Source organism: Callithrix jacchus, chromosome 14 (genome assembly GCF_049354715.1).
Source record: "Callithrix jacchus isolate 240 chromosome 14, calJac240_pri, whole genome shotgun sequence".
In the NCBI taxonomy this organism is placed as follows: domain Eukaryota; kingdom Metazoa; phylum Chordata; class Mammalia; order Primates; family Cebidae; genus Callithrix; species Callithrix jacchus.
In genome coordinates, this window is record NC_133515.1 from 38,587,279 (window position 1) to 38,607,054 (window position 19,776).

Here is a 19,776-nt window from a genome sequence, read left to right on the forward strand (position 1 = left end):
ATCTGCACATGTACCCCAGAACCTAAAGTACAATAAAAATAAATAAATAAAATAAGAGAAATAATTCATGAGTTGGTCTGGGCAATAATTTTTTTATAAGATCTCAAAAGCACAGGCAACAACAGCAAAAATAGACAAGTGGAATTTCATCAAACCAAAAAGCGTTTGCACACCAAAGGAAACAATCAAAAGAATGAAGTGGACCAGGTGCAGTGGCTTACACCTGTAATTCCGGCATTTTGGAAGGCCAAGGCAGCAGGACCACTTGAGTCTAAGAGTTCCAGAACAGCCCAGTCAACATGTTGAGACCCCCATCTCTCCAAAAATAACAACACACACACACACACACACACACACACACAAATGAGCCAGGCACAGTAGCATGCATCTGTGGTCTCAGCTACTTGAGAGGCTGAGGCAGGAGGCTCACTTGAGCCTGGGAGGTCAAGACTCCCAGGAGGGAGTCAGTGACTCCTGGGAGGTCAATGGTTGCACCACTGTACTCCAACCTGGACAACAAAGTGAGACCCTGTCTCAAAAAAAAAATAGGTGAAGTAACAACCTACAGAATAAAAGGAAATATTTGTAAGCTATGCAACTGACAAGGGATTAATATTCAGAATATATAAGGAACTCAAACAACTCAGTAGGGAAAAAATAAATAATCTGAAAGAGCAGAATAAACATTTCTCAAAAGAAGACAAATGGCCACAGGTAGGTGAAAAAATGCTCAACATCACTAATCAGAGAAATGCAAATCAAACCCACAATAAAATATAACCTCACCCTCATTAGAATGGCTACTATGAAAAAGATAAAAAATAAATAATATTGGTGAAGAGGTGGAGAAGGGGGATCCTCCTTACATTTTTGGTAAGAATGCAAATTAGTACAGCCACTATGGAGAACAATATGAAGGTTTCTCAAAAAATTAAAAACAGAACTACCATATAATCCAACAATCCCCCTACTGAGTATATATCCAAAGGAAAGGAAATCAGTGTGTTGCAGAGATATCTGCACTCCCAGGTTTATTACAGCACTGTGTACAATAGCCAAGATATGAAATCAACCTGACTGTCTCTGTCAGCGGATAAATGGATTTTTGAAATATGGTATTTATACACAATGTAATACCATTCTTTTATAAAAAGGAATAAAAACCTGTTGTTTGTGACAACATGGATGAGTCTAGAGAATACTATATTAAGTAAAATAAGCCAGGCATAGAAGGACAAGTACCGCATGATCTCACTCACTTGTGAAATCCAAAAACGTTGATCTCATAGAAGTAGAGGGTTGAATAGTGGATCAGAGGCTGAGGAGAGTAGAGGGGAAGGGTGGATGAGGACAGGTTGGCCAATGATGCAAAGTTACACTTAGATAGGAGGAATAAGTTCTGGTTTTCTATTGCACAATAACATGACTATAGTTAACAATAATGTATATTTCAAAATAGAGGATTTTGAATGTTCTCATCACAAAGAAATGAGAAGTGTTTGAGGTGATAGATATGTGAATTATCCTGATTTGATCATTATACAATGTATACATGTGTCAAAACATCACATCACACCCAGAAATGTGTACAATTATGTGTCAATTAAAAACAAAATAAAACTTTAAAAAATGGGCCAAAGACCTTTTCAGACACCTTACCAAAGAATATATACAAATGGTAAACAAGCATGAAAAGATACTCCACATCATATGACATCAGGGAAATGCAAATTAAAACAATGAAATACCATCACAGATCTATTAAAATGGCTAAATTCCAGAATACTGACAACACCAAATGCTGGTGAGGATGTGGAGCAACAGAAACTCTCATTCATTGCTGATGGGAATGTAGAATGGCACAGCCACTTTGAAAGACAGTTTGATGGTTTCTTATAAAACTAAGCATATATTTACCATATAATCCAGAAATCATGCTTCTTGGTATTTACCCAAAGGAGTTAAAAACTCATCCACATAAAAACTCACACATGGGTATTTATGGCAGCTTTATTCATAATTGCCAAAACTTGGAAGCAACCAGGCTATTCCTCAGATGAATGGATAAATAAATTATGATTCATCCAGACAATGGAATATTATTCAGCACTAAAAAGAAATGGAGCTATCAAGCCACAAAAAGATATGGAGGGACCTTAAATGCATATTACCAAGTTAAAGAAGCCGCCTGAAGAGGCTACACATATATCCCGAACTATGACATTCCGGAAAAGGCAAAACTATGGAGACATATAAAGATTAATGGTTGCCAGGGGTTGAGGAGAAAGAGGAATTAATAGACACAGCAGGGAAGATTCTTAGGGTGGTGAAAAGGCTCAATATAATATTTATTATACTGATGGGTGCATGTCATTATGCATTTGTCTAGACTTATAGAATGTACTACACCAAGAGTCAATCCTAATGTAATCTGTGGACTTTGGGTGATTATGATGTGTCAGTATAGGTTCCTCAATTGCTTTGACTTTGGTGGAAGATACTGTTAATGAGAGAGGCCATGTACATAAGGGAGAAAATAATGGGCTATCTCTGTACCTTCCTTTCAGTTTTGCTGTGAACATAAAACTGCTCTAAACAAAAAAGTCTTTTAAAATAATAATAATAATAGTGAATAATAGTGCTTTCATCTACATCCCTCTTCATGGATCAAACATGTCTAAGTATAAATGAGAATTACATACATTTAATGATTACCTTCCAGAGTTTAAAAGTTCAAGAAGAAACTGCTGATAAAAACATATAGTGGCCAGGCACAGTGGCTCACACCTGTAATCCCAGCACTTTGGGAAGCTGAGGTGGGCAGATCATGAGGTCAGGCGTTCAAGACCAGCCTGATCAACATGGTGAAACCCCATCTCTACTAAAAGTGCAAAAAACAAGTAGCCAGCCATGATGGCACACGCCTGTAATCCCAGCTATTCAGATTGCTGAGGCAGGAGAATCATTTGAACCCAACAGGCAGAGGTTGCAGTGAGCTGAGATCAATCCACTGTACTCCAGCCTGAGTGACAGAGCAAGAATCCATCTAAAATAAATAAATACACACACACACACACACTCACACACACAGTGTTTTTTATATATATATATATAATGTTTATTCAGGCAGAATAAAACATGCAAATTATATACAGACTCCTGAATATCCCTTCAGGTGAGATACATTGGTCAAGGTAAGTACATTTTAAGTCAAAAGAACAAAAGGAATAGCTCTAGTGGATCCAGCAAGGAGATAAATCAGTCTGAAAATGTGATATGGAAGCATCACTGAGAGAAAGCAGCATATAGGCTCTCTAATATTTGGTATACATTTAGTGTGTAAAATTTAAGAATCTTATTTTCTTTGTTACCTTGTAAAATCTAAGTATTTTGAGCTATGAGATGCTGCCAGTGGCTCAAGCAGTCTTAAAAGACTAAAACACATGTATGGCTTCACCAGTCACTTTCTGGGGTCAGCTCAGCCAGATTGGAAAGGTCCTGTGATAACCTGGCTTCCAGAATCTGTCAAATAAAATTTAATTTTAAGTTACAGCCAAATCCTCTTTGTACTAGACACAGTAGCCACCAGCACAGACCTATGCTGTATTTATCCTCCAGGTAGGAACTGTTATGTTCCTCACTCTGTACATCAGAGAGAATAGACACATTGATTCTTGGATTTATTTTCAGATTACTATTCTGACTTCTCAGCCTGGAAAAGAGGTGATCAGACAATTGGAGGAAGGGTTGAAAGATACAGACTTAGTCAGAGTTAGGAGGCTTCAGGTCGTTGAGATCGCAAAGGGAATCCTAGAGCACATGGACTCAGCGTCTCCTGTTGAGGATCCCAGCATTGATGGTAAGAATTTTAATGAGTAGTCTTTTACAAGTCAGAAAGACATTTTCCATGGTCTTTTTGTGTTTAAAGAAGCCATGGTCTTTTTGTGTATATGTGTGCGTGTGTGTGTGTGTGTGTATAATATATATATTATATATTTTTTATTTTAATATATTAATAATACTCTTAGTAATACTCTTTAATAATAATACTCTTAATATTTTAATTAACACTTTTTTTTTTGAGACAGAGTTTCGCTCGTTACCCAGGCTGGAGTGCAATGGCGCCATCTCAGCTCACTGCAACCTTCGCCTCCTGGGTTCAGGCAATTCTCTTACCTCAGCCTCCTGAGTAGCTGGGATTACAGGCATGCACCACCATGCCCAGCTAATTTTTTGTATTTTTAGTAGAGAAAGGGTTTCACCATGTTGACCAGGATGGTCTCTATCTCTTGACCTTGTGATCCACCTGCCTCGGCCTCCCAAAGTGCTGGGATTACAGGCCAGCGCACCTGGCCAATTAACACTTTTATAGATACATACACATACATACACAACTAATTTTCTGAAACCTTTGTTCATGTGTGTTGGACAGCTGTGTCAGTGTTTATATATCAGACTTGTTTTTTAATGGCTACCTGGTTTTTTATTGTGTGGTTTTACCATAATTTATTTGTTTAATCACTAATGAACAATTTGGTTTATTACATTTTGCTATTTATAGCCAGTCCTATATTAACAGACTCATATGTAGGCTGGCTTCATGGACTAATGACCTGGGGGAGTCACATAGGGTCCTAAGTACAGAAAAGCCCCCATGCTTGAGATTAAATGCCCTGTGGTTTCTGTCTTAAAATTCTTAATAATTTTATCTTTGACTTTGTTCAGTTTGATGGAATAGTGGAGCATACACCAGGAGCTTTGAGCCTTGGCTCACACATGCCTTGCCTCCTGCTTCCTTCCCACCACTCCATAGTGGAGACCTCACTCCTGTGCCAGCTCATCAGCCATCCAGGGACCACTGCTGGCCTCTGTTCCCCCTGCTGGGCAGAGGCCTGGACACCTGGGTGAAGGTCCAGTACACATTCCTTTTGTGTTGAGTTGCCTAGGCACCTGTGAGGGTCTGCACTTGCTTGGCGAGTATTTGGTGCCTGAGGAAGTGTGATATTAATAGCAAACTTTTTAAAACCATGTCATGATGAAAAAGATGATTAAGTTTTAGATAGCTGCTATACAACATTATACCTAGAGTTAACAATACTGTACTACTATACATGTAAAAATTTGTTAAAAGGGTAGATCTCATGTTAAGTGTGGCCACAATTAAAAAACAACATGCACATGTGCACATGTGCACACACATAAACACACACACATACACACCATGATATCTTAAGAAAGAGATCATAGAAAAAAAGAAAAGGAAAAAGTTTTAAATGTTCTTACTTTCATGGCACTTTTTTCCTGCTTTTTGAACAGAGAGCTCTGCATTTTCATTTTGCTCTGAGCCCATAAATTATATAGCCTTCTCTGTTTATGTGTATAACTGTGCATTTGTGCAGACATTTTCTGTGGAATAAATTTCTAGAAATAAAGTTACTAGGAGGTAAAATAATATATGCATTTTTGACAGTTATTGTCAAAAAACTCTCCAAAAAGATCATACCAATTCGTAATTTCACCAATAATAAATAAGACTTTCACCAATAGTAAATAATAATTTCCTGCTATGAATTATCCTTGTTTGTTCTTTATCTTTGCTAATCCAATGGGGGAAAAATGTCTAGTTTTGAAATTAGACTTTTGGCTCGGCACAGTTGCTCACACCTGTAATCCCAACACTTTGGGAGGCCCAAGCAGGAGGATCACTTGAGCCCAAGAGTTCAAGACCAGCCTGGGCAACATAGTGAGATCTCATCTCTAGAAAAAAATTTTTTTTAATTAGCTGGGTGTGGTGGTGCATGCCTATAGTTTAAGCTACTTGTGAGGCTGAGGTGGGAAGATAGGATGAGCCCATGCAGAGCGAGACCCTGTCTGAAAGGGGAAAAAAAGAAAAGAGAGAGAGAGAAGGAAGGAAGGAAGGAAGGAAGGAAGGAAGGAAGGAAGGAAGGAAGGAAGGAAGGAAGGAAGGAAGGAAGGAAGGAGGGAAAGAGAGAGAGAGAAAGGGGGAGGGAGGGAGGAAGGAAGGAGAGGAAGGAAGGAAGGTAGGTTAGACTTTTGTTCTTTTTTTTTTTTTTTTTTTTTTGAGACAGAGTCTTGCTCCTGTCACCCAGGTTGGAGTGGTACAATGGCATGATCTCAGCTCACTGCAACCTCCGCCTCCCGGGTTCAAGTGATTCTCCTGCCTCTGCCTCCTGAGTAGCTGGGATTACAGGCTAGTATCTCTGCGCCCAGCTACCTTTTGTATTTTTAGTAGAGACAGGGTTTCACCATGTTTGCCAGGCTGGTCTTGAACTGACCTGAGGTGATCCACCTGCCTCAGCCTCCCAGAGTGCTGTGATTACAGGCGTGAGCCATCATGCACGGCCAGACCTTTTTTTTCTCTGCCTCCGAGGTTCAAGCAATTCTCCTGCATCAGCCTCCTGAGTAGCTGAGATTACAGGTACCTGCCACCATGCCCAGCTAATTTTTGTATTTTTTAGTAAAGATAGGGTTTCACCATGTTGGCCAGGCTAGTCTTGAACTCCAGACCTCAGGTGATCCACCTGCCTCGGCCTCCCAAAGTGCTGGGATTACAGGTGTGAGCCACTATGCCTGGCCCAGACTTTCATTCTTGAATTACCTCCTGGGATTTCTTTGGAGACAAAGTGTGGAGCAGTCCTACATCATGATTTTTCCCCTTGTTACAGTCACTAGGTTTACCTTAATGACAGTTCCCTTGATATTTACATACTGAAAAATATTCATGTTTATTATAAACAAATTTAAAAAGCAAATAAGCAGAAATAAGTAAATCTAAGTTACCCACAATCCTACACTTCCAAGAAGAAGAAGTATTCAAACTGTGCCTTAGAGCAGGGGTCCCCAACCCCCAGGCCATGAACTAGTACCATCTGTGGCCCATTAGGAACTGGGTCGCACAGCAGGAGGGGAGGGAAGGGTGGTGGTGAGTGAGCATTACTGCCTGAGCTCCGCCTCCTGTCAGATCAGCTATGGCATTAGATTTTCATAGGAGAGCAAACCCTATTATGAACTGTGCATATGAGGGATCTAGATTGTGCGCTCCTTATATGAGAATCTAATTAATCCCTGATGATCAGAAGTGGAACGGTTTCATCCCGAAACCTTTCCACCCACCCATCTGTGGGAAAATTGTCTTCTAGGAAACCAGCCCGAGGTGTCAAAAAGGTTGGAGATCACTGTCTTGGAGGACAGGTAGGAATTAGCTAAGCAGAGGAAGAGGAAAGGGGCCGCTCAAAAAGGAGATCCAGAGACATGAGAAGCAAGATATGCCCAACTTTTGAGAAGTGCCTGTGGTTCCCTACACCAGAGCCTGTCAGGCAGAGGTGTGAGTGAGGCGTAAAGGTAGGCAAGGGTTAGATGATAACAGCCATCTATGCCATGCTAAAACATTTGGATTTCAATTTAAGGTAGTGAAAATTTATGAAAATATTTTAGTCAGGAAGTCAAGTAGAGATCTCCAAATTATGGAGTTCAAGGGTTTTGGAACCAGTTTTAATTCATCCAACACTCAAGTTACACTTCACCCTCCTGCAGTTCTTTCGGGCTATATTGGCCTTTTCCACAGTTGTGCACACATGGAAGTACCCACTGTTCTGATACTACTGATCTCTTTCTGGTCCTGTGCAGATGACTTCACTCTTCCTCCCCTTCCCATCTTGTCTCCCTCTAATTAGGTAGGAGAGAGGGTTGATAATGAAGGGTGTGGTTCCTGTCAGATCCTGACACATGTGGATGCTTCCACCGTCATGCAGCCACTGATACTGTTCTGGCAGGGGAGGGAAGGCAACCAGCCGTAGCTGTGTGATTCATGAGCTCTCATTTACTTACTGTGTGCCCTCCTGTCTCTTCACTGACTGTCCTTTCTACCTCCATCCCTGTGCTCATAGCAATCTTTTCCTCTGAATTCCCTCTTCTTCCCTCTGAATTTCTTCCTCTATTCTCTTCCAGCCAAATCCTATTCATTCCTAAAATCCTAATTCAGGTTCAGTACTATGTATTGATTTTCTTTTTCTTAGAACAACCACCACATCAGTGGTGGTCTTTACTACACAATTTAGCACTTAATTAAATATCATGTAGAATTGTTCAGCATTGCTTTATTATGCAATAATTGTGTCTTCTTGCCTAAACTGTAAACTACTTGATATCTTTTCCCTCTGCATTAAACTGTAAGCACCTTGGGATTAGAAACTTGTCTTACTCATGTCTGTGTCTTGGTGTTTATCCTACATTATCAGCACTTATTTGTTAAGTGAATCAATGACTTTGATACCCCTGGAGGCTACTCTTGGTCTGCCCAGCATCGTCTATATCCCCTTTCTCCGATAACACCTCCAACTTTCTGGTCACAGAATGGGTCATGACCCAGGCTGAGGCAATGATAGTTCCCAGGCCACCAGTCAGAGCCCTTCTCACTGGGCTCTTAAAATGAATCTGAGAGATGAGCTTTTTTTCCTTCTTTTTGGCCAGTGACAGATCAGGCATGGACTGTGTTCTTTTCTGCCTTCTGTGACTGTCCCCAGAAAGAACTTGTTATGTCTCCAACGGCATAGAGCTTAGAGTATTCTAAGGCTGTCTGATGCCTTTCTTTAGAATAGTTAGTGGCTAGCATTGTATAGAAGAGCTTTTAAACACAGGAAAGTAGCTTTCTACTTGTGTCAGTGCTGATGACTCTTCCAGTAACTTCCCATTTGCTTCTGAATAATGCATCCTCTCATAAATTGCTTGTAATTCCTCTTTGTGGGTTAAGTGTATATGACTCATTGCTCAGAATCTACCTAGTTTGCCTGTGCTTTCCTCATAATTAATTATTTTATTCCCTTTGTGTTTTGCCTTATCTTGGTATTGTTATCAAGACATTAGCAACAGCAGCTTCTCTCATTCTCAGAAAGATGGGTGGTCCAAAACTAGGTTGCCCAGGTCTAAATTCCAGTTTTTATTACTTTCTGGCTGTGCAACTTTGGGCAAGGTATTTAGCCTCACTAAGCCTTAGTTATTAATTCCTACCCCATGTAGTAGTTGTGGGAATTAAATGAGATCGTGTAAGTGCTTCATAAAAGTTAGCTATATTTATTATTAATATTTTTGAAAAGTTTTGTATATGGATGGTTTGGTATATTTCTGAGATTTGTTTTTAATAGCCAAATCTCAAGTGGACTGTCACCTGGAACTAAGACTGTGTCTTCTTTATCTTTCTATCACTAACACTTATCACTCTACCTGGCACACAATAGATTCTCAATAAATGTTTCCTGACAAAACAAATGATTGGTGTGGGTAACCCCCGCATATAGGCACCGAGGAATGAGAGCTAAGCAGAACCCTGGGACAATTAGGGCTTGAGGATTATCTCACTGTATAGTGTTACTACTCAGCTATTTCCTTTTATATAATCCTTTACATAATCATATATTAGTTTATAGAAATAGGGCTTGAAGAATCCCTTTATATAATCCCCTATATTTAATCATATAATAGTTGATATTATGAATGCCTAAAGAATATTTCCTTACATATATATCTATAGTTATATCTTAGTTCATAATCGGAGGAATGCCTAGAGTGGACACAGTACAGAGCATGAATTAAGGAATAAGCAGCTTATAATCAGAGGAATGCCTAGAGCAGACACAGTACAGAGCATGATTTAAGGGAAAAACAGTTATACCAGGACAAGAATCCATGGCCCAGGTGGCAGCGTTCAGTATCATAAAGATACCTGCTGTATGGCAGGCTGGGGGCAAGAGCCATTCCTCCTGATAAAGGAGTTGTAGGACCTTGCTCATTCTTGTGGAAGGCTGCCCTCAGACTGGCAATCCACCTTGGTGACTGTGAACTTTCTCAGCTCTTGCTACTGTGCTGCTTGAAAAGCATCTTCCCATAGAACCCATTGGAAGCTGCCAGAAGGTGGTGGTAACCTTGACAGCTCTGTCACTGCTATGTGACTTAAAGCATCCTCCTATAAATCTTCTTAGAAGTAGTTTGCCCATAGATAGAAGTATTGCATGCTGCACCCTCTTCACTGTGCATGGCCCACCTTCAAACCTCGGTGACCTAATGAGGGTGGACCCCTTACTGCACACAACCCTTGCCTTCATGGGAACGGGCCCCTTGCTGCGCATTGTCTACCTCCTGGCCAAGATGACCTAATGGGGATGGACCCCATGTTTTATTGCTCACGACCCTGTCACTATCCTTAAAGATGATTTCACTCACTGCCCTGCTCCCTAACCTATGCACAATAAATACTCATGCTTCTGGACATTTGGGGCCTCACCTGACTCCGCTTATAGGTGGCGTGGCCCCCCGAGCCCAGCTGCATTTTTCTTGTACTTCTGTGTTCTGTCTCTTTATTTCTCGGATCCTGCACCTCAGCACAGCATAAGGCTCAGCCCACGATCCTGTGGGGCCCTCAGCCCTACAATTGGGAAAAAAAATGATTTGTGAGTGGTGGGGTCAGCCTCTATGACATCAATTAAAATAGTTAGGGATATATCCCAAACAGCCATAGCTTCCCTCGATAACTCATGAATATCACAAATTGATTCAAACACTTCTTAAACCTAGTTATAATTATTTTACTCCAATAGCCATGATCATCAATTAAATAAAAATTATCTATACTCCACTTTTCAGAGAGAAATAAGTCAAAAGCAAATGTTGCTATTGTAGATTCATTTATAAAATAACTATGAGAATATGTCCTTCAATCTAAATTCTGCCTACTTTATTTACAGTTCTGCACCGTGAGAACTAATTATCACAAAAATGACCTAGAGACCCTGCAAGTCCAGCATCACCAAAAAAGAATGAATTTAGAAATTAAGAAAGTAGACTCACATTTTAGAAAGTTCCTTAACAGGATCTAATATAAAATGGTTAGCTTTAAATTACTTTCACATTAGTTAAGGTTTTCTATAAATTTTAACCATATAGCCTATTATATATTTTCTTCTAACTATATAAATGGGACTTCTTTTAATTTGTTCCTGGTATTTTTCATTTTATTCTTTAGTTTTAAATTTTGCTGAAAAATCCTGTCCAGTGCTGTTTGTAGTAGCTTTTGCCTGGCTATTTTTAAATTTTTTATTATATAAATGTAAACATTATAGAAACATAATAAAGACAGTTCAAAATGACCCAAAATTTCAGCCTCCAGAGATAACTACCATCAACAGTGTAGGACACATTCTACTGAACTGCCCTCCTTACACATGCATGTATACTGATATATATGTAATATATTATTATTGATATTATTTTCTTTGACAAAAAATAAGACTATATTATACCAACTGCTCTGCGTTTTTTTCATTTAGCTATTTATCTAGGATTTTTTCCACATTAGCACATAGAGCTCTAACCCATTCCTTTTCATAGCTATGAAGTATTCCAATGTATGAATTAATCATCATTTATTTAACTATCCTTTTGGATTTTTACATTTAACTCTAGAACTGTGTAACGTTGAACAAGTTAATTTAACTCTTTATTCCACAAATTTCTCATTTATAAAATAGGGCTTTATAAAATAGCTTATTTTATAAAGCTCATTTGTAAAATAATAGCTACCTCATGGGGTTTTTGTAAAAACTTGCATGGAAAGCACTTGTAACAGTACCTGGCACAAACAAATAAATGTCACCTACTGATATTAATAGTAGTAAAAGTCCTTCTTATATATGCCTTTTACTGAGAAAATTTCAAGCTTTAATAATTTATATTTTATTGAAAAGAAGCTGACTATTTTTTTATTTAAAATCACTCATCTCACCATCTGATTGCACTTTTATTTTTGCACGGTAGGGCTCAGTCCCTCACTCATGTTTATGTTACATAGTTATAATTCATGTATATAATTTTTTGTCTTAATGTAATCTAATATTATAAAACTTTTTCCATAGTTCTCATAGCCTTTCTTTTCCGTTCATTCTCTTTTTTGTTCCTCTTTCCTCTTTTCCTCTTAAAGCAGAACTAGGAAGTATTGGTTCAAGAAATAGAGATAAAAAGAGATACACCTCTCACAGGGAAAGCCAGATGCTTTCTTTGTCCTTAAATGCCCTCTTTACATATAAGCCAATCCTACAACCCTAGATCAGGTCCCTAATGTTGGATCTTGATCATAAATTAAGGATAAAGGAGAATCTGCCAATTCTAGCAGCCAAGGTTAGCCCCATAAAAGGGCCATAAATCATGGGAATAATGCTGCTAGCTTATTTTGTTTTTAAATAAATTCTGAGCCTTGAGGAAAAGATATGTGAACTAAAGCAACAGTATCTTAATACTCTAACATTTGTTTTTAGATCATAGTAATAGCAACATTTTATTGAATACTTACTGTTCAAATACTTTCTGTTCTAAATAGTTTCCACATATTATTTAATCCTTGTTTATCTAGATGAAAAAACTAAGGCATATTTTCTTGTTCATAATAATTTTCCCAAGGTTTTTCAGTTAAGAGATAGCAAAGGATTCACATCCAAGTCTGGCTCCGACACTCCTATGCTTAACTCTTCTCTATACTCCTTCAGGTGAAACGAGTAATAGAGATCAACAGTTCAGGACCAGGTGTGATGGTTCATACCTGTAATCTTAGCACTTTGAGAGGCTGAGGTGGAAGTATAGCTTGAGGACAGAGGCTTGAGACCAGCGTGGGCAATATAACAAAACCCTCTCTCTACAAAAAAAGTTTAGGCAGGCTGAGGAGGAAGGATCCGTTGAGCCCAGGAGTTTAAAGTTATAGTGAGCTATGATCGATCGCATCAGTGCACTCCAGCCTGGGTGAGAGCAAAGCACCATCTCTTTAAAAAAAAAATCCTATCAGAGTTTTTAGACGAATTTGACAAGCTGATTCATATATGTGAGTATGTATGTGTATTATATATTATATATAGAGAGAGAATATATATTCTATATATTAGAAGTAAAGATATATATTAAGGCTAGGGGTTTGCCTTAACAAATGTTTAGATGGTTTATAAAGCTATTATAATTAAGATAGTGTCATATTTACAGAGGAATAGACAAATTGTTCAAACTAGAACAGATTAGAGAAGCCTGGAAACAGCCACATGAAAACTTGATACGTGGCTTGGCTGGCATGACAGAATAGTGTGAAAAGGATAGATTTAGCCATTAAGTCATATTGAAACTATCAATATTCTATATGGGAAAAAATATTCCAAACCTCACACCATTTATAATAATGTTTTCAGATGGATTCAAGACTTCCATGTGAAAAGTAAAATGTAAAACTTTTTTTAAAAAGTATACGAGAAAATTTTCATGACAAAAGTTGGGGAAGAGGAAGAGGAATAAGTGTTTCCTAAATGAGACATAAATTTTGCTAATCATAAAATAAAATATTTTTGATGGAGTCTCTGTCACCCAGGCTGGAGTGCAGTGGCATTATCTCGGCTCACTGCCTGAGTTCAAGCGATTCTCATGCCCCAACCTCCCAAGTAGCTGGGATTACAGGTGCACATCACCACACCCGGCTAATTTTTTGTATTTTTAGTAGAGACAGGGTTTCACCATGTTGGCCAGGTTGGTCTCAAACTCCTGACCCCAGGTGATCTGCCCACTTCGGCCTACCAAAGTCCTAGGATTACAGGCGTGAGCCACTGCGCCCAGCCCATAAAATAAAAGATCGATAAGTATAACTACATTAAAATTAAGAATTTCTGTTCACCAAAATATACATGAAAATGGCTGGGTATGATGGCTCATGCCTATGATCCCAGCACTTTGGGAGGCAAAAGCAAGAGGATCACTTGAGCCCAGGAGTTTGAGATCAGCCTGAGCAATATAGTGAGACCTTGTCTCTACAAAAAATAAACAAAATTAGCCTGGCATGGTAGCATGCACCTGTAGTCGCAGCTACTCAAGAGGCTGAGGCAAGGAGGATCACTTGAACCCAGGAGGTTAAAGCTCCAATGAGTCAAGATCACACCCACACTACTTCACTCTAGCCTGGGTGACAGAGCAAGACTGTCTCAAAAAGAAAAGTTGACATACAGAATAAATATTACAAGGAATGTTTGCAAAGTGAAATATCATACATTTTTGAAAACAAATGGACCACAGCTATATATAACAATGTGAATGAATCTTTTCAATATTGAGAAAAAAGCAGATAGAGGGGTATACTATATGATACTTATTTATAAAGCTCAAAACTAAAATTATAAAGTGTTAAAGTAACAAAGCTACTTTTTTTTCTTTTTTTGAGATGGAGTCTTGCTCTATTGCCCAGGCTGGAGTGCAATGGCGCGATCTCAACTCACCACAACCTCTGCCTCCCAGGTTCAAGCCATTCTCCTGCCTTAGCCTCCCAAGTAGCTGGGATTGCAGGTACACACCTTGACTCCTGGCTAACTTTTGTATTGTGAGTAGAGACAGGGTTTCACTATGTTGGCCAGGCTGTTCTTGAACTCCTGACTTCAAGTGATCCATCTGCCTTGGCCTCCCAAAGTGCTGGAATTTCAGGTGTGAGTCACCACATCTGGCCATAAAGCTACTTTTTTTTTTTTTTTTTGGAAAAGTACAAAGGGAATTTTTTTTTATTGTACTTTAGGTTCTGGGGTACATGGGCAGATCATGCAGGATTGTTGCATAGGTACATTACAAAACTACTTTTATAAGAAAATAAATAAAAATAAAAGTCAGTGTGGCAAGATTTCTTCGGGAGAAGATTAGGAAAATATATCTCAGGAGTATTGATGATGTTCTACATCTGAAGTTAAATAAAGGATTCATGAGTGTTCATTTTTGTTGTTATGCTTCATAGCTTACATTTTTATTGCATGCATTCACTTGCATACAGTAAAAGTTTTACAATAGCTTTTTGAATAATGACTAAGTAATAAATATGCCAAAACTAAAATGGCCACTGAGATCAATAACTTTGGCATCCAGAGGGCATCTATGCAGGTTGACAGCAGTCTGCACTCATTGGGTATGTAAGTCATTCAGCCAGTTACAAATCAACCTAATGATGCTGTCAACTAGTCTGTATCTCTCAGCCATACACAAGGGTATCAGGTTCCCTTTCTAAGTGCTCACAAACCATCTGTTTAATATTTCCTCCTAGACTGTCAGGGATCAATGTCAAGCTCTTTTAGGAAGGCATTTTCTCCATATGTGTTCTCAGGAAACACCAAATGTTAACAACCCAAACAAAGAAGATAAAGAATGCCAGAAAGAAAGGGCTGGAGGGGAGCTTCTTCTATGCTTCAGTGCAATTGTCAGAACAGATACTGATTTTTCCCCTTTCAGTGTCTTAGAAAATGGACCAGAAAACACAACTGTTCGTTGTGTCTGTCTTTGTTAACTGCATTAAAGTCATTTCCCTCTGGCATTAAGACTAAATTAGAACCACTGTTGTATTTATAACCTAAAGATTTTTAACATAGAGAGACATTTGTTTATTCATTAATAGAAACCATGGTCTCAGAAAAAATAGTGCATTGTTCTCTTTAAAACTTGAGTTAAATAATTTTTTTAGTTCAGCAGAAAATCTAAAATTATTTTAAAATTTGGCTTTTTAAAAATTTTCCTTTCCTTCCTTTATTGAGGAATAATTTATATACCATAAATGGCATCCATTCAAAGTATACAATTCAGTGAATTTTCACCAATGTATATGCCCACAAATCATCATCACAATCAAGATAACAGAACATTTCCCTTATCCTCAAAAAAAGATTTATCTTGCCCCTTTACATTCCATCCATCCCTTCAGCCCCAGGTAAGACCATTTATCTGCTTTTTGTCTGTAGATTAGTCTGTATTTTGTGTAAGTGGAATTCTACAGTACACATGCCTTTTGCATTTAGATTTTTTTAATTCAGATTTTGAGATTCATCCATGTTGTTTATGTCAGTAGTGAGTTTTCTTTTTATTGCTGAGTAGTGGTATATTGCATGAATGGGTCATATTTTGTTTAAACATTTATCTATTAATGGATATTTCTGTTGTTTCCAGTTTTGACTATTGTGAAGAAAGTTGCTATGAATGTCTGTACACAAATCTTCGTTTGGATATATGTTTTCATTTATCTTGGGTCTTACTGTTTTTATGGTTCATCTTTTCCCATCCATTTACTTTCAACTCATTTATGTCTTTATATTTAAATTCTCTCTCACAGACAGCATATAACTGGTTCTTGCTTTGTGTCTATTCTGATCATCTCCGGCTTTTATTTAGAATGTAGACTCCGTTAACATTTACCATTCATATTAATATAGTTGGACTCAGGTCTACCACTTTGTTTTTTGTTTGTCCTGTTTTTCATCTTTCTTCTCTGCTTTCCTGATTTCTTTTGGATTATTTAAATATTTTTCAATTTTATTTTAATTTATCTATTGTCATTTAGCCATTTATCTTTGCATTTTTTGTGGTTTCTCCATGGATTACATTATATATGCCTAACTTTTTACAGTCTGCTTGGAGTCAATATAATACTATCTAACATAAAATGTAGGAACCTCAGGATTACAATATTCACATAAAACGTAAAGACCTTATGGGAATTAAAATGTATTTTAAAAACTCTTTTACAGCCTACTCAGAATTAATATATATATAGTACCATTTCATGTAAAATATAGAAAACTTGCTATTAAGTCCATTTACTGCCCCCATTGACATATACTATCTTTCATGTTATAATTGTCATGTGTATTACATCTATATAAACTCCACAATAGTGTTAAATTTTTTGCTTCAGCCTATAATCCCAGCACCTTGGGAGGCCAAGATGGGCAGATCACTTGAGCTAAGGAGTTCAAGACCAGCCTGGGCAACATGATGAAACCTAGAAAAAAATATATAAATTAGCCTGGCGTGGTAGTGTTCACCCATAATCCCAGCTACTTGGGAGGCAGAGATGGGAGGATCACTTGAGCCTGGAAGGTCAAGGCTGCAGTGAGCCATGATTGCACCACTGCACTCTAGCCTGGGTAACAGAGTGAGACCCCGTCTCAGAAAAAAATGTTTTTGCCTTTAAGCAAACATGTATTTTAAAGAACTTAAGAGGGCCAGGCATGGTAGCTCATATCTATAATCCCAGCACTTTGGAGGCCAAGTGGGGAGGATTGCTTGAGCTCAGGAGTTTGAGATCAGTTTGGGCAACATAGTGAGATTTTATATATAAAAAATAAAAAATTAGCTGGGTATGGTGGTGCACAACTGTAGTCCCAGCTACTTGGGAGGCTGAGATGGGAAGATCATTTGATGTTCCACTGTCTTCTGGCCTTCCATGGTTTCTGATCAAAAGTTACAGTCCCTAAATCATTTTTCCCTGTATGTAAAGGATCATTTTTTTCTAGCGCTTTCAAGAAATTTCTCTTATGTTTATTATTCAGCAGCTTGACAATTATGTGTTTAGGTGTGAATTTCTTCTAATTCATCCTATTTGAGGTTCCCTGAGCCTTTTGAATCTAAAAATTGATTATCTTTTTTATTTTGAGATAGGGTCTCACTGTGTCACTCAGGCTGGAGTACAGTGGTGTGATCACAATTCACTGCAGCCTCAACCTCCTGGGCTCAGGTGATCCTCCCACTTCAGCCTCCCAAGTAGGTGGGACCACAGGCTCATGCTACCACACCCAGCTAATTTTTGTAATTTTTTTTGGTAGAGATGAGGTTTCACCATGTTGCCCAGGCTGGTCTCGAATTCCTTGGCTCAGGCGACCCTCCCACCTTGGCCTCTGGAAATGCCAGGATTACAGGCATGAGTCTCTGTGCCCAGCCTGTAAATTTACATCTTAACCCAACTTGGGAAATTTCCTGCCATTATTTTTTAATATCTTTTCTGCCTCATTTTTTCTTTCTCTCTTTCTAAGACTTCAATTACCCAAATGTTAAATCTGTTTAAAGTGTTCTGCACAGCCCAAGACTCTGTGACTTTTTGCTTGGTTGGTTCCTATTCTATGTTTTCATTTATTATGAACATATTTTCCATTCCTCACTGAGCAAATTCTAATTATGCTACTTTAAAATCCTTGCCTGACAAATTCATCTTGTCATCTTGGGGTTTGCATCTGTTGACTTATATTTTCCTTTGAGACTGAGTCATAGTTTTCTGTCTCAGTATGACAAAACATTTGGATTGTATTTTGTGAACATTGTCTAATAAGACTGGATTCTATTTTTCCCCTCCCCCTCTTTTTATTTTTATTTTTACTGGATTCTATTATATTGCTCTAAAAAGTGTTTATTTTTCAGACAATTAACTTTGTTAAATTCAAACTGCAACCTGTTGTGCCTGCAGTGAGCATGGACTCAGATCTCAGTCTCAATCTTTCAGCCTAAACTATAAGCTCCTTTCAGTACATGCCATATGTGTATAGTGCAGGGTCCAGTCAGCTAGTTACCTAGACCAAGTTTAAACACGTAATTTAGGGTGCTCTGGCTCTGGCTCTCTCCTTTCATGTATTTCTTCCTCACTCTTTGAAGGTCCTGGTTACCCCAGACTCCTTAACCTAGCAATGCTAGTGAAAGACAAAGGCTTTTCTTTCCATTTTTAGCTGTCTCCACACTGTTGTGACTGCAGCCACTCTTAGACAGTGTAAAAAAGGGGAACTCATTCCTTGCTAGTTTACCTGGTTACTCCAAGTTTCAACTCCTCTCCAAAGTCTACTTTTGTTCACTCTCCAGAGCCCTCAGGTAGTTGGTTTTTTAAATATTATTCAAGCCAGGCATGTTGGCTCACACCTGTAATCCCAGCTCTTTGGGAGGCTGAGGCAGGCAGATCACTTGAGGCCAGGAGTTCAAGACCAGCCTGGCAAACATGGTGAAGCCCCGTCTCTACTAAAAATACAAAACTTAGCCAGATGCAATTGTGCACACCTGTAGTCCCAGCTACTCGGGAGGCTGAGGCATAAGAATTGCTTGAGTCTGGGAGATGGAAGTCTTAGTGAGCCAAGATTGCACCAATGTACTCTAGCCTGAGGGACAGAATGAGACTGTCTCAATCAATCAATCAATCAAATAAATATTGTTCTGAGTTTATAGCTGTTTTTACAGGAATATCAGTTTGTTGGGTACTGGAACCAAGCCAGATGAAAGTCCCTTATTTACTCTTCTTCAGTTTGGTTCTTTCTTTTTACCTCCTTTTCTCCCTTCTCTTCAGCTCAGTAAGCTCAAGTTTTCCATTCTCTCTCTCTCTCTCTCTCTCTCTCTCTCTCTCTCTCTCTCTCTCTCTCTCTCTCTCTCTCTCTCTCTCCCCCTCTCTCTAGGAAATTGTTGCTTAAAAGAAGTTCTTCTGATTAAATCTCAACTCTTCTCTCCTCATTCCCCATCCCCTAACATGTTTGACACTACTGCTTTACTTGGCAAATGACTTGTGTTGCCACTACCCAATCAGAGGACAATGGCCACTTCTCTATCTGAAATAAGCCCTATCATATACCTAGCACTAGAGCACTAGTTAACACAGTGCAAGAATTGATATGGGACTCAACTATATACACATTCAAGGTCCAGAAAGAGGCACAAATATAGATATTAATTTAGCATAGGATAAAGGACACATCTCAAGTCACTAAGGCAAAGATGAAATGTTCAAAAAGTAATGCTGGGACAACTGGTTAGTCATCTGGAAAAGATTCCAAATAGACCAGGGATCTAAATGTAAATAATTAAAAGAAAACATTGGTGAATTTCTTTATAATTTCAGTATAGAAAAAGGTCATCTAACTATAATTCAAAATTCAGGTATAATAAAGAAAAGATTTAACTATATACAAATAA

The 19,776-nt window shown here is 38.4% G+C and overlaps 1 protein-coding gene and 1 long non-coding RNA gene across 2 annotated transcripts in view; one reads left to right on the top strand and one right to left on the bottom strand.

The window, feature by feature from the left end:
- M1AP (meiosis 1 associated protein) overlaps nucleotides 1–19,776 on the top strand; it is a 104,658-nt gene that overhangs the window by 49,953 nt on the left and 34,929 nt on the right. The window contains exon 4 of the mRNA XM_017964220.5: nucleotides 3,691–3,859. Coding sequence (XP_017819709.4) covers nucleotides 3,691–3,859 — 169 coding nt within the window. The remainder of the gene's footprint in view (nucleotides 1–3,690; nucleotides 3,860–19,776) is intronic.
- Nucleotides 10,298–19,776, bottom strand: part of LOC128929601 (uncharacterized) — a 38,810-nt gene continuing 29,331 nt past the window's right edge. Inside the window, exon 3 of the long non-coding RNA XR_008476266.2 lies at nucleotides 10,298–10,438. This is a non-coding gene — a long non-coding RNA (uncharacterized LOC128929601). The remainder of the gene's footprint in view (nucleotides 10,439–19,776) is intronic.